Raw genomic sequence first — 23,837 nt, 5'->3', positions numbered from 1 at the left:
TTAACGGGACACCACTACATTTGTTTAACCTTTCAAGTAACTGTCACAACGATTTAATTATTCCTTCATGTTGAGTATTACATTTACATAGTACACAACTTGCTCAGTTGTCAGCACAAGTTAATTAATTAAGAGAGCTTACGTGCCCTAGTTTGGACACACACGCATATGTTCCATGCATGCATGCATGTTTGGTAGTATACACATATATTACCAGCTAGCCATGCATGTGGGAAAAATAATGTTGACGAGATATGAAGAAGAAATAAGGGTGGCCGACCTGCACAGGTGAGCACCGGGCACGTCGAGACCTGGACCAGCTCCCACCACTGTACTCCTTCTGTTCCGCATCTTTTGACTGAGTTTATATAAAAATATACCAATATTTTTGATGTCTAGCGAATTTCATTAGATTTATTATAAAATATATTTTCAAGCATATCTTCGATTAGATTCATTATAAAATATATTTTCATAGCATATCTATTTGTGTTATAAATATTGATGCTCTTCATTGTAAATTTGGTCAAATTTAAAACAGTTTGACTTAGAACAAATCTAAAGGGACACTCTTTGCGGGGCGGAGGAGTATATGTTATTTGTTCTCAGCTTGTAGCTCCTTTGAGGTCGACCAGACACGCAAGTAGGGGTGGTAAAGGACTCTCTAATTTAGTCTAGCAAATTTAAGGATTGAGCTCAATAAGAGCCAAACTAAAATACTATACAATTTTTAGCTAAATAAATATAGGTTGAGTTGGATTGTGAAGGAGATATAAAGGTTATGATCCATTTCCACCCCTACGTACAAGCCGATCACACCGAGCAAGCAAAGCAAGTGTTCGATCGTTCCAGCCGGCCAGAATCTATCTCGTGGACAACTTACATATAAGAAAACTACTCCTTCCGTCTCAAATTACTATTCGTTTTGGTTTTTCTAGATTCATAATTTTTACTATGCATCTAGTATGTCTAGTATGTAGCAAAAATTATGTATTTAGAAAAGTCAAAACAAATAGTAATTTAGGACCGAGGGAGTAACCGCCAAGATAGGGACCCGATTCACTACGATATATACAGTTAAGATTAATTATGACTGTAGTGGATTAGTAAATTATATGCTCTAATCATATGCGTGCAACTCGTGTGATTGAACGACATATGCCATAGGGCAAGCATGCATGTTAGTATAATGTATATGCATTGCATGTATATCTAGAATGCTTCCTTTCCCCCCCCCCCCCCCCCCTTTTTTTGATGGGTAGTACCTAGCATGTTTTTTATTAAAAAAATCTACCCACATACGTTGTTGTGGAAATATGACCTAAAATAACCCTAAATTACCCGCCTATATAAAAGAATAATCAAAATTAGCCACCTAAGTTTTGTACCTAAATCACTCACTTTACTATGTCATTGTAGGAAATAATCTAAAGTAACCTCTTAATTTGGATGAGTTGTTACAACTCTAAGTTACTTAATTAATATTCTTATTATCTGATTTGGACGGCGCAGCTAGCTGTGTGGCCGGTCACCATTCTAGCTTAAACCCTGGTTCAGGATGAGGACCAGCAACAAGTGGCGCGTGGTTGATCGTGTTCCTGTCGATGGGTCGTCGAAACCCACCGCATGATTATTGGGTCATTTATTAATTTCTTCTTCTTTTAGTGGGTCCTTTATTATTTTCTATTGAGCGTGATTGCGTTGATCTGCCGTACAATACTCCCTCAGTTAGGTCGTTTTAACTTTTTTAGATATTATTAAATATCTAGACATACATTATATCCAGATACATAATTAATATTTATGGAAAAAAAAGCTAAAACAACATGCAACTGGAACGGAGGGAGGGGGTACGCACTGGCCGGCCGGCCGGGAATAATCAAAGGTGTGATTGGACGAAGACATGATTGATAGTATATAATTAGCACAATCCATGATGCAAAATAATGTCATGTGTGGATCGTTGACCCAAGGTCACTAAAGGTCCACCACGCATGCATGAACGGACAGGTGACGTGGCCTCGGGCAAGAGAGCATCATATCGGAGCTGCTGACTTGGACACAGTTGCATCATGCAAGCTGAGAGACGCAACGAGTATTAACGGCCCCAGTTTGGCACTCCGCTGTGAATCCAGAGCATGTGGCAGCGGAGCATCCGGGCCGGTGATCTCGATCGCATCACCAATCATGCTGCACTGCACTGCACTGCACGCCGGCATCCAGGGTAGGCAGCCAGGCAGTACGGCGTGCCCGTCGTCCCGTGGGGCCCACCGCTGACAGCAGCCGCCGAGGCTTGGAGTCAAGGGAAGGGCAAGTCCATGTCCATGTGGTGGCTGGCACAGCTCTTCAGTTACTCAAGGGAAGGGCAAGTCCAATCATTCTTTCCAAACATGTCCTTTCGTCTTCCTCCTCCCCCCCTCTCACTACTATCTTCTCCTGCCTGCCCGCCGCTATAATACCCACCCGGCTTGCCTGGTTGCCTGCTCAGTTCAGCAGCTGCCTCCTCGCATCGCAGGCCTAGCCTAGCAGCTCTTCCTCGCCCCCAACAGCCGTTTCCCGGGATCTTTTTCAGCGCCAGCAGAGCACAGGCGACGGCGCCTACTCTGCATTTCTACGTCTGATCCGATCCAACCAAGAGACTGTAAGCTCTCCTCTGCTTCCTCTCTTACGTGTTCCAATTTTCTTTCTGTTTCCAGTATGCAGCGATGTAATCCAAGTCGTTTGGTGTTTTGCTTCAGCCTACGCCTGAAATCTGGCTTCTTCTTCTTCTTCATCTTCTTGTTTTTTTTTTGCTGAATGTCCCGTGTACAGTTGCTGCATCCTGATCCCCCCTCTTAACCGGGGACTCACTTCGGCAGTTCCACTTCATGTTTCCAGCCACCAGCATGACTTCAGAATCGGGGGGTATTGAATGAGCTTCTTTAGCCTCCACTGTTGCTGCTAGTTGCCTTTTTTCCCCCTTTCCCCCACCTTTAAATCTCTTCCTTCCCTGTTTTTGAGCGGCACTGCAAGTTCCATGTTCTTGGGCTGCCCGATTGCTGGAAGAATGGAATTTTGGAATATGCCCAATTGCCCATGCGCAGCCCCTCGCATGTGGTGTTATGCTTTTCTGAATGGAGGACTGAATATTCAACTCCTATCTTTTCTGCAGCCCCCCTCGTGGCTGATTGACATTTATTCTCTTCAGATCCCAAGGATGGTCTAACTTCCCTTTGACTCCCAAAGTCCCAATTCAATATTCCTGTTCTAGGAAGAAAAATAATAGTTTTTGGATCTCACATAATCTTTTCTACTTAGCCAACCCCACTGATTGGAGCAGTTCACCAATTTTAATTCTGACTTAGCTTCTGGTGGAAAGTAACAAATACACTGAACCAACGGCTGTTCACCAATCCTGGGTTTGCATTTTTTTTTTGAGGAAATCGTGGATTTGCATTTGCCCAAGCCCATTGATAGGATTTACAGATCTGTGATGGTTGATCTCAAAAAAAAAAAAAGATCAGTGATGGTTGGAGAAGAAATGAGACGCTAGTCTATCACACGTCCTAACTAAACTCGTATAATGTTTTGTGCTTGGTTAATTTTAGAAGTTTACGCTGTTAGACAGGTATCAACGTGAGCTGTAACAATCTGGGTAAAATTTTCCACAGGACAAGGCGGCGAAACCACCAGACTGCGAGGAGAAGCTTCCTGATATTTCAGAGGGGGGATAAGGCAGGGAATGAGTACAACCAAGGTGAAGAGACGTGTGGGGAAGTATGAGCTCGGCCGGACCATAGGCGAAGGTACATTCGCAAAGGTCAGGTTCGCGAAGAACACGGAGACTGGTGAACCGGTGGCCATCAAGATCCTAGATAAGGAGAAGGTCCTCAAGCACAAAATGGTTGAGCAGGTCACTTTCAATCACACACTTTCAATTATTGCTGCATTTTTGTAATGTTTGGTGATATTTCACATCATGTAGATTGTGGCCCCTTCCTTCAGATTCTGCACCCACCTTAGTGTCTTACTTTCGAATAGCCCATGAGCTTGGCAACTTTGGTCAGCGTTGAATTAATAGCTCCTGCTGGAAGTAATATTTTGTTGATGAAAAAGCTACATGGTCGATTGCAGATTAAGCGGGAAATTTCGACGATGAAGTTGATTAAGCATCCCAACGTTGTTCGCATATATGAGGTACCTTTCTTGATCTTCTAGTTGATCTTACAAGACAAAGTAGTTGATCAGAAAAGAGCCAAAGTCAGAAATTGCTAACATAATCATTTAGCATGCCTATTTTCTTTTCACATAAAGCAGGCAATTGCTGATCTTTGACAAATTTAATGTTTTCATTCATCTTTAGGTGATGGGAAGTAAAGCAAAGATCTACATTGTGTTAGAATATGCTACCGGTGGTGAGCTCTTTGACAAAATTGTAAGCGATATGGACATCCTTTCCAGTTTATGCAGTTTCTGCCATACCCTCTGCCTACTTTACTGTTTCAATGTCCACAGTCAATTTGTCACTGACAATTTTTCGTTTACGGTAAACTTTTTGTTTTCCTCATCATAAAGGTTAACCATGGTAGAATGAGGGAAGATGAGGCAAGGAGGTACTTCCAACAATTAATCAATGCGGTTGATTATTGTCATAGTAGGGGTGTGTACCACCGAGATTTAAAAGTGAGCTCATTTATTTTGTGTGCTTTTTTCTGTAATCAAGAATCTATTTCTGAATCTAAACTATGGTATTCGCAGCCTGAAAATTTACTGCTCGATTCACATGGAAACCTGAAGGTCTCTGACTTTGGGCTGAGCGCGCTATCTCAGCAAATCAAGGTAATGACTTCTTGCCTATATGCATCTAAGTTACCAATATACTTGAGTATGAGAGGGTAATTCTTTTAATCTACAATTAATCATAGCCGTTTATGTTTGAAAATTTTGAGATCCCTCAACATGTTTTATGCATGTTTCTTCTCTTCTATCTTGTTCAGGATGATGGATTGCTGCACACAACTTGTGGAACTCCAAACTATGTTGCACCAGAGGTGATGCCAGGAAACTTCACAAACTGAACCAATGATGGATGCTATGGCAATTATCATTTCATTAGGAATGCAATGGTTTAAATATTTCTACCAACTTTGTTTTAGGTCCTTGAAGATCAAGGCTATGATGGTGCAATGGCTGATTTGTGGTCATGTGGAGTTATCCTGTTTGTTCTGCTAGCAGGGTATTTGCCTTTTGAGGACTCTAATCTTATGACATTGTATAAGAAAGTGAGCATTGCACGGCTTTTAGATTACTGCTGCAGTCTTTCTTATTCATGCTTATTTGACTTTACCTTATATTCCTGGCAGATATCGAATGCAGAATTTACATTTCCACCGTGGACATCTTTTCCTGCCAAGAGGTTGTTAACAAGAATCCTTGATCCAAATCCAATGACGGTATGCCAGAGCACAAAAGCTGCTTGAAAAGAAAAATACTAGCGAAATAATCTTAAGATAATGAAATAGAATAGATCTGTACTCACCATACAGTGTATCCCCTAGTAGGCTGACAGATCATTGATATCGCTGATAAGCATCAACTAAATGATATTCCCATCGATCCAGGGATTGTCATGTAACTCAGATTGACATAAGTTTTAGAAGTTCCCAATGTGATTACTAGTACGCATGTGGCCACTGTGAGATGCAGTTGAGGAAAAAAGCTTAGCTCATTATTCCTTTAGGAAAAGGTATAGGCAATTCATATTTCCAAATGAAACCCTTTGTGTGAGTAAAGAATTGCAACTTCCAGACAAAAAGGAAGAGGTGAAACTGGATTGTGGTTCATCTTCATCATGAGCATGTGCTGAGTCTAGTTTCAAAATGAATGGGCCTTCATAATTTTCTCTTGCTCCATAACATTAGGCTTATGTTTTGGTAAACCCTGGCAGAGAATAACAATCCCCGAAATATTAGAGGATGAGTGGTTCAAAAAGGGCTACAAGCGTCCGGAGTTTGACGAAAAATATGACACAACATTGGATGATGTGGATGCTGTCTTCAATGATTCAGAAGTGAGTGATTGGTGCATTTCTATTTTCAGTCTCATGCATAATGTCACAGATTTTAGTTACCATCTAGTTCTACTAATGTTATTTTCCATCATTCAGGAGCACCATGTGACAGAAAAGAAAGAAGAAGAGCCAGTAGCTCTGAATGCATTTGAACTTATTTCAATGTCAGCAGGCCTAAATCTTGGAAACTTATTTGACTCAGAGCAGGTACTGGATGTTCTTGACTCCTCTGTAGTAACCTAGAACATTGAAAATGCAATGTTTGATAGCTTAAATCATCATGATTTCCCAAGGACATTGCCTCATGATTGCGACATGCACTTGAATTTCCTTTGGAAATTGGAACAGATAGTGAAGGTCAAGTCAATTACACAATTATAATGCATTTTAAAAGCTAATACTTCTATATGCCTACGTAATTAAAACATTGGTTTTGAAAATTTTACATTTTTTCGCATTTTAGGATTATCATTCTTCTATACTTTCTATTTATATTTGTAACAATTTCTATTTGCAGGAATTCAAAAGAGAAACAAGGTTCACCTCAAAATGTCCACCCAAGGAAATTGTCCGCAAGATTGAGGAAGCTGCAATACCTCTAGGATTCGATGTTCAGAAGAAAAATTACAAGGTTCCTCCCCACAACTCTATGAGAACTGATTATCTGAATATTTACCTTACGTTTTCAAACTTCTCAATAATGTATACAAACTTTAAATAGATCTTTCTGCATGCTGAAATTCTCTTTCACTGTGTGACCAGTTGAGGCTCGAAAAGTTGAAAGCAGGGAGGAAAGGAAACCTCAATGTTGCTACTGAGGTAATGATACAAACAAACATCCTGAACTGCAATCTTTTTTTATGTAAAATTCATCTACCTACATTTATTGGGCATTTTGGTTCAGATCCTGCAAGTTGCACCCTCTCTTCATATGGTAGAAGTCCGAAAAGCAAAAGGCGACACTCTTGAATTTCATAAGGTAACTACCATACACGCAATGATCATGCTTATAAAAGAAAAATATCTATTCATGAATCTGAACTGGTGGTTGGAGAAGTGGATCAATTCCAGTAGTTTGGATTAGAGAGATTCATAATCTATATTTTGTTCTTCAACAGATTCACCAGTAGTTTACTTATATGTGTAAGCTGTGACTTTGTGCAGTTCTTCAAGAATCTTTCCAAGACCTTAAAGGACGTTGTCTGGAAATCCGAGGATCTGCCGATGCAACCTGCTGCTTAGTGGAACCTTAGGAGAGGAAGGATGGCAAACTATCTGAGTCTCATTCTTCCAAGCAGATTCCATTTTGGTAGTCCGCATCAGCAAATCTGTTCACTGCATTCTACATGTACCGGTGGGTGGCCTGGCAAATTGTGCTGGTCCTCTACCATAGTTGTAAATACTGCATTTTGAGAGGTCGCATTCCTTGCTGTAGACTGTAGTCAGAGTGAAGCTCATTCAGTAGATTTTTGTGAGCGTGTGAGCTCTGTAAATCCATGTATGCCTATGAATCATGTTGAACCACTATGTGCAGAATCTGCGAAATGAGGCCAAGTAGGGTCTTGCACTCTTGCTTCTGGTAAGTTGACCCATTTTCTAGTACTGAACAGAAAGAACTTAAGCAGTTTTTTCATCGCTTTCAAGAAAAACCTGGCGGTCACGCGGGCGACCTGCCCCCAGGCACCCTTCCCCGCCGTAGCAGCCGCATAAGAGCAACCACAGGGTGAGCAAAAAGCGATGCTCCAATAAGGGCACGTGATGGCTTTGCTCGGAGAGAAACTAAAGCAAGTTCGTTCCTGAAAAGGGATCTGCATTCTGAATTGATGGTTGAACACCCTTGAAAATGGGATCATTTCCTCGACCTCCGAAAACACCAGCACATGATGATGATGATCTCCATAAAAATGGTAGCCGTAGTTGGGACTTTAGGGATTCTAAGATCTGAAAATGGTCCACTAGTTGTGGAACATGAAACGTTGATGGTATTCCAGCATGCTTCTGCGATCTGCATATGGACAGCTAAGAAATCTCAAACTGATTTGGGACTGTGATCATTTTTTATAACCAGGAACTGTGAGGGAAGCACCCACATATTTCCATTAATTAAAAGGCAAATGAGAGTTATATATACAAGAAACAACTATAGAGAAGCTACTAAGAATATACAAGAATGTCACAAAGCATTCAGCCAATCTTACAGCGTTTATCCTGTATAAATGCAGGATAATCTCCATTTTGAAAGCCTGCTTCCAACCAGCCACATGTGTACAATGCCATCCAACACTAGTAATCAGAATGGTACTACAGATGTGGGCATCTGACAATCTTGACAACCTGGATGCATGTCGATGGCCATAATCAACACAGACAAGGCACCTCCTCGCTTGGGCACCTTTCCACGGAGGCCACCAATTTCTAGAAAGACCTCTTTGAGGTGTTCAATACCCGAAGGTGATTCAAAGATTTCTTTGAAGCGTAACTTAAGCCTCTCCAGCTTCGGCATTGCTCCAGCCTCAAAGGTCAGACGTGGTGTCCTGCACCAATACTTGAAGTACTTGAGGGCTGGGAACGCCATGCTGTAGATTGTGATACTCTCTCTAGGTGTGCGCAATCCTAGGTTTGTAAGTTCAGGCAACCGTACGTGCAAGGACAAGGAAACCATCCATTGACAGTTCTCTGATAGCAATCTTCAGGACTTGGAGCTCATGGAGCTCTGCAATCCATTCAGGGACTTTGGGAAAACACCAGTAGGTCAATTCTAGTGTCTGCAGATGGCGGGGACAAGGGTTTAACAAACTCAAACCACTCCCACAAATACCAGGCCAGTACAATGCTGTGTTGGAGATTGTTGTTCCGGAATACCAGAGTTTGAGATCTCTTAGATTGGTCAGTTGGCCGAGATCCCTGATGCTGTCTATTGAGTTCTCCCCCAGATCAAAGGATTGCAGAGTTACTAGAGAGTTCATGTTGCCAATCCCATCAGGTCATCGGGTACTTTCCGGAATAATAAGATGAGTCAAGCAAGGCAGACAAATGATATCCGATGGAATAACAACTGATCCCCACTCTACGTCCAGGGTCTCCAACTGTTGTAGCTCCCCAATTTTCTCAGGTAATTGTAACCGTACATGAATGTTGGTTTCAATCTTCAGATATCTCTTTTTTTTTTCGTGAATACGCAAGAAAGTTATGTATCTTTGTATTAAGAAGAAAAAAGTTTTCATACATCGCGAGCCTATCCGGGCGCACGCACACAGGTTTAAGCATGTTTTAGCTTATATTATACCACCATAATGACAACACAAAAAGGCACAGAAAGGTCGAAATCAGAAATGCTGATCTAGAACCTATGGCAGCTAGGTGTTTTGCACCGGAGGCGCACCAGAGTTGCCCTTCCTGAATGATCTCGTGCAGCAATTGTGAGACATCTTTTGGTGGTGATCTTGCAAACACTCTTTCATTGCGTTCCTTCCATATTTTCCATGAAACAAGCATAATCTTCAGATATCTCAGTTGAAACAATTTGCATACTCCAAGGAAATCCAGTTCCATCTTATAGGAAACATATGAGAACCCAACAATTAAAACTCGAAGAAAACTGAACTCTGAAAGAGGATTCAGGTACAAGAAATTGGGGCCTCCAAAAGCTGCAAGAGATCGAACATGTGACAGATTTTTGGCTGGATCCACGACGCTATGGTTTCCATTGTCATATTGAATGGAGAGTCGACGGACATTATTGTGCAGGCCTAACGAGGCATTGGGTTTATCATTTATTGTCAGAAAATTCTCTTCTGCGCACTCACTCAAGATAAAATCCAGCATCATATCGTGTACCTTACAAGATAATACCTCGTTTTGGTAGTTGGCATCATTAGGTGAAATCATGCTCCTATTAACCAGCTCATTGAAATAATTACTTGCAACATCTTCTGCATCTAGTCCCTGCACCTTACTAACAAAACCTTCAGCTATCCATTGCTTGACCACATCGTTCTTCCTAATTGTGTAATCCTCTGGATAAATGCCTTCAGATAATAAGGAAGGTTCTTGTAACTGAGCTGCAATATTCGTCTCGTACTGTCCAATGCAGATCATTTCCCAAACTTATTGCCCAAAGAATTCCTTACGTGTTCCCACTGTTCAACTCTTGTGGTTGCTTGATTAGCTAAAAGGCCGGAAATACTAACAATTGCAAGTGCCAAACCGTTCCATTTGTCTAAAATTTCAGTTGAAATATCTCTCAGTTGTTCAGGGCAAGCATCCTCAGAGACAAATATTCTATTAAAAAATAACCTTTTTGATTGTTGGTCATCTAGTGGCTCCATCTTGTAAACATACTCATGCAGATAACTGGCTACAGTTTCAATGCGTGTAGTTGCTATAACTCTACTAGCCTGCTCATTTTTGGGGAGGGCACATCTAAGCATATCCCATACCGATTCCTCCCATATATTATATCATCAAATATGACAAAGTACCTGCGCAAACATTCATACAAAGGATATGTATCATATAAACCATGCAAATAGACTGTTCTTCAAAAGAAAACACTACGCTGATACTCTTAACTCTAAATAGTACGAGTAAGGAGCGGAAAGGAATTGTTTGGACTAAATTAGTTGGACCTATATACTGACAACACCACACTACATGATATTTATCAAAGCTTATATGATAAAAAAAAGAGTCCACTGAAGATTATATATATTCTAAAAGCATAAGAACTTACGTACCTTTTGTCTTGTAGATGTTTTCTAAGATCATTAATGAGGTTCTGCACCTCGCTAGCTAGGTTGAGAAGGTGGTTCTTGCCCAAGTTGTGAAAACATATTAGCGAGAATCCTTGTCATGTCTGGTCTCTGCGAGACTGATACAAATGCCTGACAATCAAATTTATCTCCAATCCTTTTGTACACCTCATTGGCCAGTGTGGTCTTACCAAGACCACCAATTCCTACAACAGATACCACCCTCAATCGTTGACCTTCGTCTAGCAACAACTCGACTAGCTCATTCCTTGGGCCATCCATGCCCTCGAGGCCATCTTCATCAGCATAAAGTGCATGAAGGCGAGGGTCAACAGACACATATTTAGATGCAGAGGTGCTCACACCGATCTTATACCTTTTGTGACGATGACTCACCTCCATGACACGAGCCTTCATCTGTCGTATTTCATTTGAAATACGATTTTTGGTTCTCAGCATACTGAGACGCTGAATGATCTTCCAAATGAGACCAGCTGCGGTACCGTCCTGGCTGGCATGACGCATGACCTCATCAATCCAGTCCTCAATGTCAAAAGCCATCTCCCTTACTTGGTTCTTCCAATTCTTGGTCAGGGGATCGAGCTCCTCCTTGTCTGCTAGAATCTCTAGGAAAGCATTCATGGAGCTGAGTTCATCTCTGATGAATGACAACTCCTTTGACATGTTGCTCAACTTGACGTACTCTTCAACCATGAGGATAGCAAGCTTATCGATACGGGAGTTCATAACTCCCATCGAGACGCTCACCAAGGCCTCCCTTACTCTTGCACACATATGTGTGTCTAATCTCACTCACAAACAGATGTGCGGCAGCTTGATTTGGTCTGGACATGGGACAAAAATACACCAAGGGGAAAAAGAGATGATACAAGAGAGGCTGTTCAAATATGCTCTGGCTAGTCTAACCGGGGTTTTCTTTATGCTCTGGTAGCTACAAGATATTGGTTTGGTAGATATCTTATAGCAACATGGTCAAAGAAACAATAGGACGGAACCAGCAGTTGAAAGCAACATTGTCAAAGAATAAAAGTCCTCAAAGAAAAAAAATGGCATTTATGATGTGACTGTAACTTCAATAACAGAGAAATCGTGATAGAAAATAAATGCTGACTCCAAAAAAACTGCAAAAAGATCAATGAGTCATCAGCAATATATAATGAAGAGACGTAGACATCAGCATAAATAAGAAACGCATATTTCTTGAATACAGGAAATTAAAGAATTGTTCTACATTGAAAGATATTGCAACTGTTTACACCAGAAATGATGAACTGATTGCAATCATTGTTGCTCTAATAAAATGATTAGCTGAGTTGGACCAGGATAAGCAACGCTTCCTATGGCATTCAGTTTAGCGCCCTCACTGTTCTCTTTTAAGCTTGGCGCCATCACTGCTAATTCTCTCTATTAAGCTGCTAACTACCTTACACACAAAGATCACGCTGGAGCGCTGCCGTCGTATCCACGGCAAACACGTCAAGCTTCGGGTCAAAGCACTAAAAGCACGTGGTGCAGCCGAGCTAAGCCATCAAAGGAGACTTGGTTTTCCCTGGTGAGATAGGGCTGTGAAAGCAAGACCACTTAATTTGAAGGAGGTTGTGGTCATTTCCTGAAAAAAAAAATAAACTAAGCTGCTAACTACCTTACACACAAAAAACTTTTTTTTTTGGAAAAAGAACTAGCAGGAGTTCTGCCGTTCATATATTAATAAAGGGGAAGAGCAATGTCCAATAAAATAAAAGAGGGTGCCTAAGCTCAGGTAACAGGCCCAAGAAAAGAGCTTACACACAAAGATCATGCTTATAAAAGAAACACAAGTATTCATGAACTATGATTCAGAAGCTGATTCCTATTCATAGGATTCTTCAATCACCAATAAATTGGATGCGCTAAGTTACAGAGGTTCGTAATTTATATTTGGTTTTTCAACAATATATAGTTACTTATATGTATAAACTGCAATTTGCTACTATTCTACAAAAACCTTTCCAAGACCTTAAAGGACGTTGTCTGGAAATCCAAGGATCTGCAAATTCAACCTTCTGCTTAGCGGAACCTCAGGAGAGGAAGGGTGGCAAACTATTTGAGTCCCATTCTTCCAAGAAATTCCATTTTAGTAGTCCGAATCAGCAAATATGTTCACTTCATTCTATATGTACCGGTGGGGGGCCTGGCAAATTGTGCTAGCCCTCTACCATTGTTGTAAAATGCTGCATTTTCAGAGGCCACACTGCTTGCTGTAGGCTGTAGTTGGAGTGAAGCTCATCCAGTAGATTTTGTGAGTATGTGAGCTTTGTAAATCCATGTATGCCAATGAATCATGTTGAAACACTATTCGCAGAATCTGGAAATGAAGTATGGTCTTGCACTCTTGCTCTTGCTATGTTGCCCAATTTTCTAGTACTGAACAGAAGAGCTTAAGCAGGTTTTTCATCGTTTGAGAAAACCTGGCGAGTTAATTGAGAACTCATATTGGTTGCCGTTTCATTTTCCCCCCATTTACACAGTGAATGTTGTTACATTTCTCTCAGCTGTCAGCTAGAAATGAAGGTGGCAGAGTGGGTTTCAGAGGATTGTACATGAGGGACAGGAGCTCTTGGAGTGAGATGAGTCGCTCCCATGGTCTTCCAACTCCTGGTTCCTTCGCCTGCACAATGATGCAAGAACCCAACATAAGTGCCAGGCTCAGGGTTGAGATGCAAATCAAGCATGAGAAGTAATTAATTTCAGCTCAAGATTATATTGATCCCTAGGTGCTCAACTTATTTCAAGATACAATGCAATGCATGTATGTTTATGTGGAATATGTGGATTTGTTAGAGTACCGTCGGCGTCTAACTTGGCGGCTGATTCGCAAGATCCGAACCCAGCGGCAGGCGCGGAGGAGCGGCGGCGGCGGCGGCGCCGGTTTCGCTGACGCCCAATTCCAGCTTAAACGATTATTTGAGCAAGCACCAATAATCAATACCTAGTTTAGTTTGATTATGCCTTAATTATGTGGATTTACGCGCCACAAGAATTGAATGTGATGCATGCAAATTTTGCAGTGCCAAATCAATAATGCAAATTGGATGGTGATGACTCACTTGGCCAGCATGACCTTGGCGAACTCGGTGTAGTTGATCTGTCCGTCGCCGTCGACGTCGGCCTCGCGGAGCATCTCGGCGAGCTCGTCGTCGGAGAGGCGCTCGCCGAGGTTCTGGAGGACGTGGCCGAGCTCGTCTCGGGAGATGAAGCCGTTCTGGTCCTGGTCGAAGACGCGGAAGGCCTCGCGGAGCTCGTCCTCGTCGGCGCCGTTGGCCTCCCGCATCTGGCGCGCCAGGAGGGTCAGGAACTCCTGGAAATCGATGGCGCCGCTGCCGTCGGCGTCCACCTCCTTCACCATATCCTGCAGCTCCTCCTCCGACGGGCTCTGCCCCAGCGAACGCATCACCGTGCCAAGCTCCTTGCTCGTGATCGTCCCTGCATGCATTTTTAATGTCAGATCATCTTTGTCGATGAACAATGCAAAATTGCAAATGCAACCCAATTCAGAAATGGCATACCGTCGCCATCTTTGTCGAAGAGGCTGAAGGCCTCCCGGAACTCCTCGATCTGCTGCTTGGACAGCTGCTGCTCCACCTCGTCCATTCTCTCCTTCGATCGATCGATTCAATCGGCTGCTGATTTTTCGATCTCTTAATTCCGTTGGAGGCACCACACGATCGATGGACGACGCATTCAGAAATTCACAAGCAACGATGGATGGATGCAGGCTGATTTGTGGTTGTTCGTGCTCTTGCGTTGGCCAAAATAAGGAGTCAGGGCGAATTATATACCTGCTCACAAACACTTGAACATTTTCTATTTTATATCTTGTCAAAGTTTTAAATATTTGATTATCGGTAACTTTTAAAATATTTGGTTCGAAATCATAAAAATCATGCATACGAATTTATCTGGGAAAAAAACTTTACTATCTTATAAATTTATAAGAATCTATTAGTATATCCTTGTGGTAAGTTTTAAAATGTTTACCTTGGAAAAGCTTACAATCATACGCATAAATTTATCTGAAAACAATACTCTTATTATCTTATAGATTAAGGAGATCTTATCAATACAAATTAAGAGCAAATAGTGGTACAAATTGCACCTAAAAAACCATGGAAAACAAGAAGTAATTTCTTTTTACCAGATGGAATATATAGTATCGTGTTTCGAGCTTTTTATGTCAGACAATCGCCACCTTTGCGAAATTTCATCTCACCGGATGTTTTCAATCTTTTTCCTATGCTCTATTATTTAGAAGAAAGAATATGTGCCTACCCAATATTTAATTTTCTGCAAAGTGAGCACATAAGCAATAACATATACAAATGGGCGGCTACCGAATTTTCCAAAACAAACAAAGCCGGCATCAGATCGCCGACCGCGCTCTACAAAGGCTGTCATCGATCTGTGCATGCCAGTGAGCCATAATCACAGCCTACAGAATAGCATCTAACAAATTGGAACATTTCTGTGGAATAGCATCTAACATATCTAATCATGCAGCATGGCAACCAACTAAATTTTCCCTAGCAGCCTCAGGACCAATACATCTCAATCTGCTAGCTGCAAAGCAAACATTTTTTTTTTTGCTTCAGTACCATAATACTGGCTGATGTATACTGGGCCAACATTCACCAGAATTATCAGGGGGCAAGACATTTTGATAGAGAAGACTACTTAGCTATAACATGTGCATCTTAAATCTTATCTGTATAGCATATAATGTTAGCCAATCAAAATTTCTCATCCTGCTTGAAAACAGCTTCAGTGCGCTCCACGCAAATCACGGCTAAACAGGGATACACACTACTGGATACATAAACCTGGAAGCACAAGTCATGTTGCTACCAAAAACATCTATGGCTCAGCAGATGCCATGGCTGCATCAGTGTTGCCAGGAATGGTTGTATCAATGTTGCTGGGCATCAACACATTGAAGCCGTCAATTGCTGTTGATATGATCATCGATGGTATCTGTGGGTGCCAATGCAGCTCTTTCAAATCTCTCTGGCCCTGCTCACACAAACAGTCAGGATCATGTATTTTACTCTTTACAAGCAATAGAACTGTGCAAGAAAAATGATACAGCCACCAGCAGTGAGACCATAAGTCGGTTAATTTCCTATGCCACCACGATAAAATGAGAGAACAATTTAATAGTAGTACCTGATGAACAAAGAGAAGTTGTGGGGGTAAATCTTCAGGTGCATTTGCCTGCTCTTTCATCTTCGCTCTGAACTCGGCTTCCTCTTCTGCATCTCTTTCCAATGAAAGGTCCCAAATTCTAAATCCAGACAATTCATGAGAAGTGTCAGCAAATACTGGGAAAACATTTTGGCAATCCAGTGGATCTAAAACAGGGAGTAGGGAGTGTTACGTGAGTTGATGATCTTCGGATGTTACAGCTAATGATGATGCTTCATGTGGACTCCACTCGATAGATGTAATTGCTTTCTTGTGGTACTCAAAATGTGCTACCAATGAGTCCTCCTACCAGTATGATAGATAGCATAAGCAAAAAAGATTCACAAGCAATACTAAAGAAGTACATAACCACAATTACTATCATCAATATGAAAAGCCAAGTATGTTAAGATAAACTGGGCAATATGACAAGGGTACTACCACAGTAGCCAGCTGCACTGATTTGTGCACAGTGCACTATTTACATACTAGCAGTGATGAAACAATATCTACCGTAGGCTATCTATTTCAAAAATCTAGTAGCAAAAGCGTAACTTATAGATTTTTATCCATGAGATGGTTTACTCATTTTCTAATATCTTCAGAATACCCAGTCATGTATAATTTTCTTTCCACATATTGCACAGAGGCAAACAGGGGCCCCCAACTTAGAGCAAATTATAGAAACACAAATTGAGGAAAATGTCAAGTTGGTTACATCCGAGACACAAGCACAGAAAATTCTGATATATCAAGAAGGAAATACCTGAATTGATCTAAGATCACGAACTGAGAAACTGCCATCATCACACCCTGAAGCTATCATGCAGCTAGCAAGCCTGATAATGCAAGTCAAAACATGTGTAAAATATTATGCAGCAGAAGTTACAGTACTCATAAGATCAAGAGTTTCCACTGGATATACCTATTCCATGAGATAACATTCACATCAGTTTTATGAGCCTTGACAGACATACGAGGTTTCTTCCCTGTACGTATATCCCATATTGCTATAGTACCATCCACAGAACAAGAGGCAAATATGTCGGCTTCTGTGGGACTCCACTGCAATACTTATATTACTTGAGACAATCACATTCAAGGAAACATATGAATAGGTACATGATACATCATTCAGTGGCATGCCTGAAGATCTTCAACACTTGCAGAGTGTCCAACAAATGGATTTGCATCTACGTTCCAGTTGGTTGGAGTTGGCTCCCACAGGTGAATGCACTTATTGCAGTCACCTGCATAGAAAAATCATTAAGTTATTCCATCAAAATATTATACACCAAAATGGTATCGATAATCTATGGACATGGAAAAGAGAGAACTACATGATAAATTAAGTTCTCAACTATGGAACCATTTTAGATGACAATTGACAAACATTGTGAAATGGACAAGATCAGGTACCCACCAGAAACAAGTCTTCCAGTAACAAGCGGACTCCAATCAATTGCATATCCCTCATCTTTATGGCCACTAAATACTTTCACAGGTAAGTGTTTGTGGATTATGTCATCTTCCTTGGGTGCAGGTGCCCCTGACTCTGCTAAAGAATTAAGGAAGGAGCTCAAGTCCCACACCTGCATAATTAGCAACCGGGTAACAGTTGGCAATGGACAAAAAAGAAAGTCAACATGGTGCATTCCGTTTCTGGACAAAGGTTTTCAAAGGAAATACAATGCATATGGAATAGATGTACAGGTTTAGATTGCCAGCGATCACAATAACTGAAAAAGAAATGTGAGATAAGAACTGAATTACCTGAACATGACCAGTATCTCCCCACGTAGCACATAGATGTGGTTTTTGAGTCATTGAGCGTATCCGATTTACACACCCCGCGTGGGCCACCTTTTTTAGCTGGTACATTGAGATGCCGTGGCAGAACACATCACAAACTGTATATCAACGTAACTTGCTGGATATTGAAAAAAACTTGAGTTTTGTGGCATAGTTTAGGGTTGTGATCTTGACTAAAAAACATACATGTAGGACAGGCTTTGTATCCTCATTAATTTCTTCATCTTCTTCATCACTGCTGCTGTCACTATCCACATCAGTGTCACCATCAACTGCTGAAGCTGGTATAGGTTCCCGCTTCTTCCCACTTATGTTAGAAAGCTTGAAAATGCCAATATAATTCCATGGAGCCTTCTCAGCCTGAAGAACAGTACACCTCCAAACTCAGAGAGATAAAATTAAAGTTTAATGATTATTTGCATTTCAACCAATCTTATGACATCCTTTAAGCTGAAAGTGTCCAGAGGAAGATCAATCCATTCAAGAAAGTTGCTGAATTTACGCTTAAATCGATCTTTTAATGATCCAAATTCGCTCTTGCAATCCATTACAATTTCTAGCAAGAATCAGGATATAAATGCCAGCAATTGTTCACAATAAGTTTCTGGATTTTTTTTTACTTGAATCAGCAAAGACACGCTTTTTAAATTAAAAACAACTTAATAAGAACACAAATACAAACAGGCAACATCATAGCACGTTCCCATGACATTTTCTGCAAAATTAAAAATAAAAGATATAGAAGAACAGGTGCAACGGTACAAAATTAATATCTTTGTAGAAATTAAACTTTGAATTTTTTTAAAAAAGTATGTGATAGACATGAGTCAAGATTTGCCAGTAACGATGTCTAGGTTTGAAGGTGTAAAGAGTAAAGCAACCTGTGTTCCAGCAACACCATAGAATGTATGGGGGAACTCTGATCGGACGAGTCCAAGTTGATCGCGCACAACATCAAAACTGCAATGGAAGGTTATTCATTGAGAATGGATCACGTATTGGCCTTAAGTTAGCACCCAAATAAAGAAACAATGCCCTATGCGGGGAAACATTACCTCAAGCAAGACCATCCAATGCTAAACCCTCGGAGATAATTGTAAGCCTCAGGATCAAACTGGAGCTCCTCCCCATCTTCCAGTGCATCTACACCCGGTTGCCAGACCTAAGACGAAGCACTAATTAGTTGGGTATAGCTCGCACACTGAAACAATATGCATCATCTTAGAAAAGAAACAAACTTTAAAAAAAAACTTCTAAGCACAAAGGCGATTTATTAGGCGTAGCTTTTCGAGCAAACAACACTATTCGGGCTGTGTGAGAAAAAAAAAAGGATAGGATATTTCTTCCTCACCTTGGCCGGACCAGAGGCAACCGCAGGATTAGATGACGAGGAAGCTTCAACTTTCTTCAGACAAGAAATGAAGCAGAATTAGTCAAGTGAAGCAAAGAACATACTGAGACGACTAAAGAAACACACATCAATCGGAGCTCCAGAAATAATGTCTTGTATGGTACCTTGGTCTTCTTGGATTTGACCTTCTTAATGGTGCGACCCATGACTGAAACAAATCAATCAACTTTAGCAGGATAGAGCGCCGCAGAGGTGGCCGGTAGCGGCCGGGCGGAGCTGCGACTGCGAGGGACGGGGAGGGGAACGGCGGATGGGCGGTGGTCGGCCACTCGGGTAACGGGGTATTGGCGGCGGCCGTGCCCTTGAGCCCCAGGGTTTGTTTCTTCGTGTCCCCCCCGTTACCAATATTGGGCTGGGCCGAGAGGTTTATGGTGGGCTGTCTTAGTGAAGGGAGAGTCATTTTCAGCCCAGGAATTATTTTCGGAGCATTCCAGCCCATGAAGTTTAAAAGGTTGCTCCATTCCCTTTCCTGAAATTTTAAAAGGTTGCTCCACTCTAGCAGTTCTAAAATTTTTACAATACAAAATTTACATTAACATATTCGGTATGGAAGCTAATATATAACTATTTTCATTTAATATAACGTAATTTTATGAGTATTGTTAGTCAAAATTAGAAAAAAAAATGGCCTATATAGGACAAACCTAAATAGTTGAACTTAAGTTTGTGATCAGATGAAGTAAAAAAGCAGGAGATCGCAAATTTCGATGACTTTGAGGAGATCAGGAGAAACGGCATCAGGATGATCGAAATGGTGTGGAATGTGGTCAGTATAAGCAGGAATTTTGTTCTTCGGTAAGAAAAGTCACAGATTACATATAAGCAGAAAGTAATATTGGCATGTCATCAGCACAAATCACAGACGACAGTCACAGCGCGGGCTCCTGCTGCTGGCAGAGGAACGGCGCGTCGGCGTTGGCGTCGCTGCAGTAGAGGCAGGGGTGCTGCTCGAACCCCTTCTCACGCAGGATCTCCCTGGCCCGGCTCACCACCTCCCGGTTGCTCACCGGCGCCGGGTGCGCCGCCAGCACGGCCTGCATCGCGCTGCTGAACGCGCCGCACGCCTTGTTGCCACCCACCCCCGCCGCCTCCTCGTCGTCGTCCCCCGGCACGTCCGCGGAGGTCTCGTCCGTCTGGCACCCGCTCAGAAGGATCCCGCCGTCGGGGCTCGGCGCGTTGTCGTGGTGGCGGAACTTGGCGCTGGCGTCGGCGCCGAAGAGCGCGAGGAGGTGGTCGGCGACGTGGTGGGACGCGTTGACGCCCGAGGCGCCGGAGAGGTGGCCCACGACGGTCGCGTACGGCAAGAAGCGGGCGCGGGCGGAAGCAGCTGGTGGTGTACAGCTGTCGACGGCGAGTTCGTCGGCGGAGGGGCCGATCTGCTCCTTCTCCTGGTCGATTAGGCCGCCGCTGTGGCACGAGTCGGACACCATGGTGAACGTCGCGCCTTGCGGCACACGGTCCACCAGCTGCCGGAAATCCACGTCTGCAACACGAGCGCATGAATGCGTGTCAGAACGATGCGCACACATGCGTGGTGGTGAAGTACGACGACGTGACCGAAGAACGCGAGGACGACGAACCAGTGATGAGGTTGAAGTCGCAGGGCACGATGGCCTCGTCCGGGCGCCCGTCGTGGCCGTGGCCACGGCGGTGCGGGACGAGCGTGCCGTGGCCGCTGTAGTGGAAGAAGAGCACGTCCCCGGGCGCCGCGCGGGACACCATCTCGGCCAGTGCGCGCTTGATGTTGGCGCCGGTCGGGAGCACGGCGGACGGCGAGGAGCCGCGGCCGCCGTCGTCGTCGGTGAGGACGGTGATGTCGCGGGGCGCGAAGCCGAAGCGGGCGACGAGGGTGTCGCGCATGGCGAGGACGTCGTTGATGCAGCCCCGCAGCTCGTGGGGCGTGCCGGCGTAGTTGCAGCCGACCAAGGTGGCGAGCATCTGCTTCTTCCCCTCCATTGTTTTTTTTTTCCTGACAACCTGCAACTGCTTCCGGTTGACGCTCGTCACGGCGAATTGAATTATTTGCTACCTCTCGCGTGCTTTTTCAGTGCAGTGCGATGGATGAGCGAAGAGATCGGCAGCTAGATTGTCCCGCTAAATAGAGATCGATGGGTACGTGTTGGTCGTCTCTGTTGCTTGGCTTGTGATTGCAAGGAACATTTGCGTTTTGAGTAAAGCAAGCTACTGGAGTTAGAATGTCTGTGACAGAGAAGTAGAAGCAAGCAATTAATGTGCAGTCACATCATCGTCGTCTCAGGTTGAATCCTGGTCAGCTTCCAGTCAGTAAGATGAATCGTCACGCAGAGAATCATAGCACGAACAAGCAGACGATGCTTATGAATGTCTAGGGGGCACAATACTAGAATGTAAAAGGCATGGCGATGTGGTGCCATCGTTCCTTTAAAGAGAGGAACTAACCTCTGAATTGCATTAGTTCAGACTCCACGGCGAAGCTTGCGTGCAAGAATTCCCTTCAAAGCGTGCCCTATCTCTAATTGTCGGTATAATAATAGTCTGAACATAAATCTAGGTCAAATTATTGTAATAATATATGTTGATGCAAAATCTGAACCACAGGCTTCTGCGTTGAACAGCACGGAGGATCTGGGAGGTCTGCTTAATTCGGTTTATGAGAACATGGCACCCATGCATATGACCATGATTGGCGCATGGAGTGGAGAAGGAGGAGTCCAACACGGGTTTCCAAGTCAAGAAGGAGGCCCGAGGCTCATTCAGTTTGAGTCGTCAAGGTGGAGGTCTAAAGCAACTCAAGTTCGAGCCCACCTCGGAGTCCAGGAGCAGCACGCACCAAAAACGACGTCCAGGTCTCATACGAAGTCCGTTTTGGACGTTCTTTATATGGATAGAAAGAGAAATTCATAGAGCTTCCAATGGCACTGGTTTCACATCAAAATTTCATCTGAGTCAATGGGAATCGTCGAAATAAGTGGACACCCAGAATTTGTAAGGGTGTTGCGCCACCGTTTTTTGGCCCGTTGGCCCGTTTATCATGCTGGAGCCCATGGGGGCGCGTCCAATGGGGTCATCCACGACCTAATCCTCATATATTCAGTAGCCGTCACCATGTTTGGTGTCGATCTGAAGTTCTCAACTAGCAGAGTGTGGTTGTTGCTCTGACAGAATTCGAACTACTAAACGAAAATGTGTGTTGCAGGAGGAGCGAACTAAGGCCAGACTAGTATTTGTTGGGACAAATGGGTTACAGGGAGCATCGGAAGCAGCTTCAGTAAGAGGGTGGCCTGGTGCCTGTCCAAGTGCGTAAAATGCTTTGCCGAAGTGAAGAGCCGAAGTGAAGATGGTGACCATCCAACGCTGCGTACCAGCGGTAGCTACATAGGCCTGTTTCACTTTAGCTACATAAGCATGTATCCAAATGGATCAGCAGTTCAGTACCCGTGTTGTGCTGTACGAGTTTTAACTTGTCATCCTTTTGTCATCGACCGTTGGTGAGATGATGGAAAGGAATGGCATTGTGTTGTATTAGGGGGTGTTTTTTTCTTTAGTCCCTCCTAAAATTTCTGTCACATCGAATCGAATGTTTAGATACTAATTAGGAGTATTAAATATAGACTAATTACAAAACCAATTGCATAGATGGAGACTAATTTGCGAGACGAATCTATTAAGCCTAATTAGTTCATGATTTGATAATGTGATGCTACAGTAAACATGTGCTAATGATGGATTAATTAGGCTTAATAGATTCATCTCGTGAATTAGCCTCCATCTGTGTAATTAGTTTTATAATTAGCTCATATTTAGTCCTCCTAATTAGCCTCCGAATATTCGAGGTGACATCAATTTTAGGAGTTCCTAAAAATCCAAACACCCCCTTAGTATACTGTATTATAGTTTTAACCTGGAATGGAGCAGAGGCTAATAACAAATATATGCTCATTTGGAATGGTTTTGTGCAATATCATTATGCATGCATGGCTCAGAAAATGTTCCACCATTATGCATGTCATATCCTGGCCAGTGAATTATAGCTACGCTGATTCATTCGTTGACCACAATTTTACAACATTCCAAAGTTAAATCGAACAGTAATAAAAGCTAGAGATTAACTGAAGGCTCCAACAGAGCTCTGAAGAAGTCGCAACTGAAGAAATTTTCAAGGATAACATGATTGCCAGGGCACTCCAAAATTTCTGAAGGCTCCACAAGGTATATTTCCTACTAGCTAGGAGCAAACTAGATGAAAAGTCGTAAAGAGCTGGGGCACGTGGATGTAATCTGAACCAAAGGGAACTGGCAGCAGTTCCTCTGCATCCTCCTGAACCATGAAATTTCTGAGAGCAATTGCTTGCTCCTTGCTCACACCTTGGCGTGGGATACACGGTCATCCCGGCTGGCTTGTGGTTGACAATACATTCATGGATTGCCTTGCCGGCTTCTTCGATTGTGGTGATAGCCATGTCGTTCTGTTGCCGTGGCTGTGGTTTCCTCCACCAAGTGATGAAATCCTCACCGTATAGTTTAACGATGGTTTATACCACGTAATCATTTGAATAATCAATAGTCACTGCTTAGCGATGTAATATGCTAAGTCGAA

General features: G+C 42.8%; 5 protein-coding genes across 5 annotated transcripts; 1 reads left to right on the top strand and 4 right to left on the bottom strand.

Moving 5' to 3' along the window:
- Nucleotides 1-2,339: 2,339 nt before the first annotated feature.
- Nucleotides 2,340-7,618, top strand: LOC117866543 (CBL-interacting protein kinase 32). The gene is made up of 15 exons (XM_034750776.2): nucleotides 2,340-2,641; nucleotides 3,651-3,892; nucleotides 4,114-4,176; nucleotides 4,343-4,414; nucleotides 4,555-4,662; nucleotides 4,738-4,818; nucleotides 4,977-5,030; nucleotides 5,136-5,261; nucleotides 5,343-5,432; nucleotides 5,927-6,049; nucleotides 6,146-6,256; nucleotides 6,567-6,680; nucleotides 6,812-6,868; nucleotides 6,954-7,028; nucleotides 7,214-7,618. The coding sequence occupies exons 2-15, from the start codon at nucleotides 3,722-3,724 to the stop codon at nucleotides 7,289-7,291; spliced, it is 1,323 nt and encodes a 440-aa protein (XP_034606667.1). The 5' UTR covers nucleotides 2,340-2,641; nucleotides 3,651-3,721; the 3' UTR covers nucleotides 7,292-7,618.
- A 1,606-nt stretch (nucleotides 7,619-9,224) lies between these two features.
- On the bottom strand, nucleotides 9,225-15,375 carry LOC117866545 (uncharacterized). The gene is made up of 4 exons (XM_034750779.2): nucleotides 14,367-15,375; nucleotides 13,908-14,283; nucleotides 10,786-13,468; nucleotides 9,225-10,530 (listed from the first exon to the last, which is right to left on the bottom strand). The coding sequence occupies exons 1-3, from the start codon at nucleotides 14,449-14,451 to the stop codon at nucleotides 13,387-13,389; spliced, it is 543 nt and encodes a 180-aa protein (XP_034606670.1). The 5' UTR covers nucleotides 14,452-15,375; the 3' UTR covers nucleotides 9,225-10,530; nucleotides 10,786-13,386.
- On the bottom strand, nucleotides 10,837-11,556 carry LOC117833164 (disease resistance protein PIK6-NP). Its single transcript, XM_034712581.1, has one exon. It carries the CDS (start codon nucleotides 11,554-11,556, stop codon nucleotides 10,837-10,839), a length of 720 nt encoding a protein of 239 aa, XP_034568472.1.
- A 156-nt stretch (nucleotides 15,376-15,531) lies between the features above and the next one.
- Nucleotides 15,532-19,564, bottom strand: LOC117866542 (protein HEAT STRESS TOLERANT DWD 1). Its single transcript, XM_034750775.2, has 13 exons — nucleotides 19,366-19,564; nucleotides 19,202-19,255; nucleotides 18,906-19,012; nucleotides 18,732-18,810; nucleotides 18,037-18,210; nucleotides 17,812-17,910; nucleotides 17,462-17,630; nucleotides 17,185-17,288; nucleotides 16,964-17,103; nucleotides 16,805-16,877; nucleotides 16,232-16,344; nucleotides 16,021-16,138; nucleotides 15,532-15,867 (listed from the first exon to the last, which is right to left on the bottom strand). Exons 1-13 carry the CDS (start codon nucleotides 19,405-19,407, stop codon nucleotides 15,712-15,714), a joined length of 1,428 nt encoding a protein of 475 aa, XP_034606666.1. The 5' UTR covers nucleotides 19,408-19,564; the 3' UTR covers nucleotides 15,532-15,711.
- A 470-nt stretch (nucleotides 19,565-20,034) lies between these two features.
- On the bottom strand, nucleotides 20,035-21,628 carry LOC117866544 (metacaspase-9). The gene is made up of 2 exons (XM_034750777.2): nucleotides 20,842-21,628; nucleotides 20,035-20,744 (listed from the first exon to the last, which is right to left on the bottom strand). The coding sequence occupies exons 1-2, from the start codon at nucleotides 21,215-21,217 to the stop codon at nucleotides 20,131-20,133; spliced, it is 990 nt and encodes a 329-aa protein (XP_034606668.1). The 5' UTR covers nucleotides 21,218-21,628; the 3' UTR covers nucleotides 20,035-20,130.
- Nucleotides 21,629-23,837: the final 2,209 nt, after the last annotated feature.

The sequence above is a fragment of the Setaria viridis genome, chromosome 8 (assembly GCF_005286985.2).
Source record: "Setaria viridis chromosome 8, Setaria_viridis_v4.0, whole genome shotgun sequence".
Taxonomy (NCBI): domain Eukaryota; kingdom Viridiplantae; phylum Streptophyta; class Magnoliopsida; order Poales; family Poaceae; genus Setaria; species Setaria viridis.
Note: the sequence above shows the minus strand (reverse complement) of the source record. Positions and strands in the feature narration are given on the sequence as shown.

What these genes read in the sequence shown, in the direction of transcription:
- LOC117866543 (XM_034750776.2), top strand. Translation starts at nt 3,722, where the DNA reads ATGAGTACAACCAAGGTGAAGAGACGTGTGGGGAAGTATGAGCTCGGC. An exon ending in AGCACAAAATGGTTGAGCAG is followed by an intron (nt 3,893 to 4,113) that starts GTCACTTTCAAT and finishes GGTCGATTGCAG; the next exon opens with ATTAAGCGGGAAATTTCGAC. An exon ending in ACACTCTTGAATTTCATAAG is followed by an intron (nt 7,029 to 7,213) that starts GTAACTACCATA and finishes GACTTTGTGCAG; the next exon opens with TTCTTCAAGAATCTTTCCAA.
- LOC117833164 (XM_034712581.1), bottom strand. Translation starts at nt 11,556, where the DNA reads ATGGGAGTTATGAACTCCCGTATCGATAAGCTTGCTATCCTCATGGTT.
- LOC117866545 (XM_034750779.2), bottom strand. Translation starts at nt 14,451, where the DNA reads ATGGACGAGGTGGAGCAGCAGCTGTCCAAGCAGCAGATCGAGGAGTTC. An exon ending in CTTCGACAAAGATGGCGACG is followed by an intron (nt 14,284 to 14,366) that starts GTATGCCATTTC and finishes AAATGCATGCAG; the next exon opens with GGACGATCACGAGCAAGGAG. An exon ending in GCCAAGGTCATGCTGGCCAA is followed by an intron (nt 13,469 to 13,907) that starts GTGAGTCATCAC and finishes ATCATTGTGCAG; the next exon opens with GCGAAGGAACCAGGAGTTGG.
- LOC117866542 (XM_034750775.2), bottom strand. Translation starts at nt 19,407, where the DNA reads ATGGGTCGCACCATTAAGAAGGTCAAATCCAAGAAGACCAAG. An exon ending in CAAGTGTTGAAGATCTTCAG is followed by an intron (nt 17,104 to 17,184) that starts GCATGCCACTGA and finishes TAAGTATTGCAG; the next exon opens with TGGAGTCCCACAGAAGCCGA. An exon ending in AATGTTATCTCATGGAATAG is followed by an intron (nt 16,878 to 16,963) that starts GTATATCCAGTG and finishes TTGCATTATCAG; the next exon opens with GCTTGCTAGCTGCATGATAG.
- LOC117866544 (XM_034750777.2), bottom strand. Translation starts at nt 21,217, where the DNA reads ATGGAGGGGAAGAAGCAGATGCTCGCCACCTTGGTCGGCTGCAACTAC. An exon ending in CGACTTCAACCTCATCACTG is followed by an intron (nt 20,745 to 20,841) that starts GTTCGTCGTCCT and finishes CTCGTGTTGCAG; the next exon opens with ACGTGGATTTCCGGCAGCTG.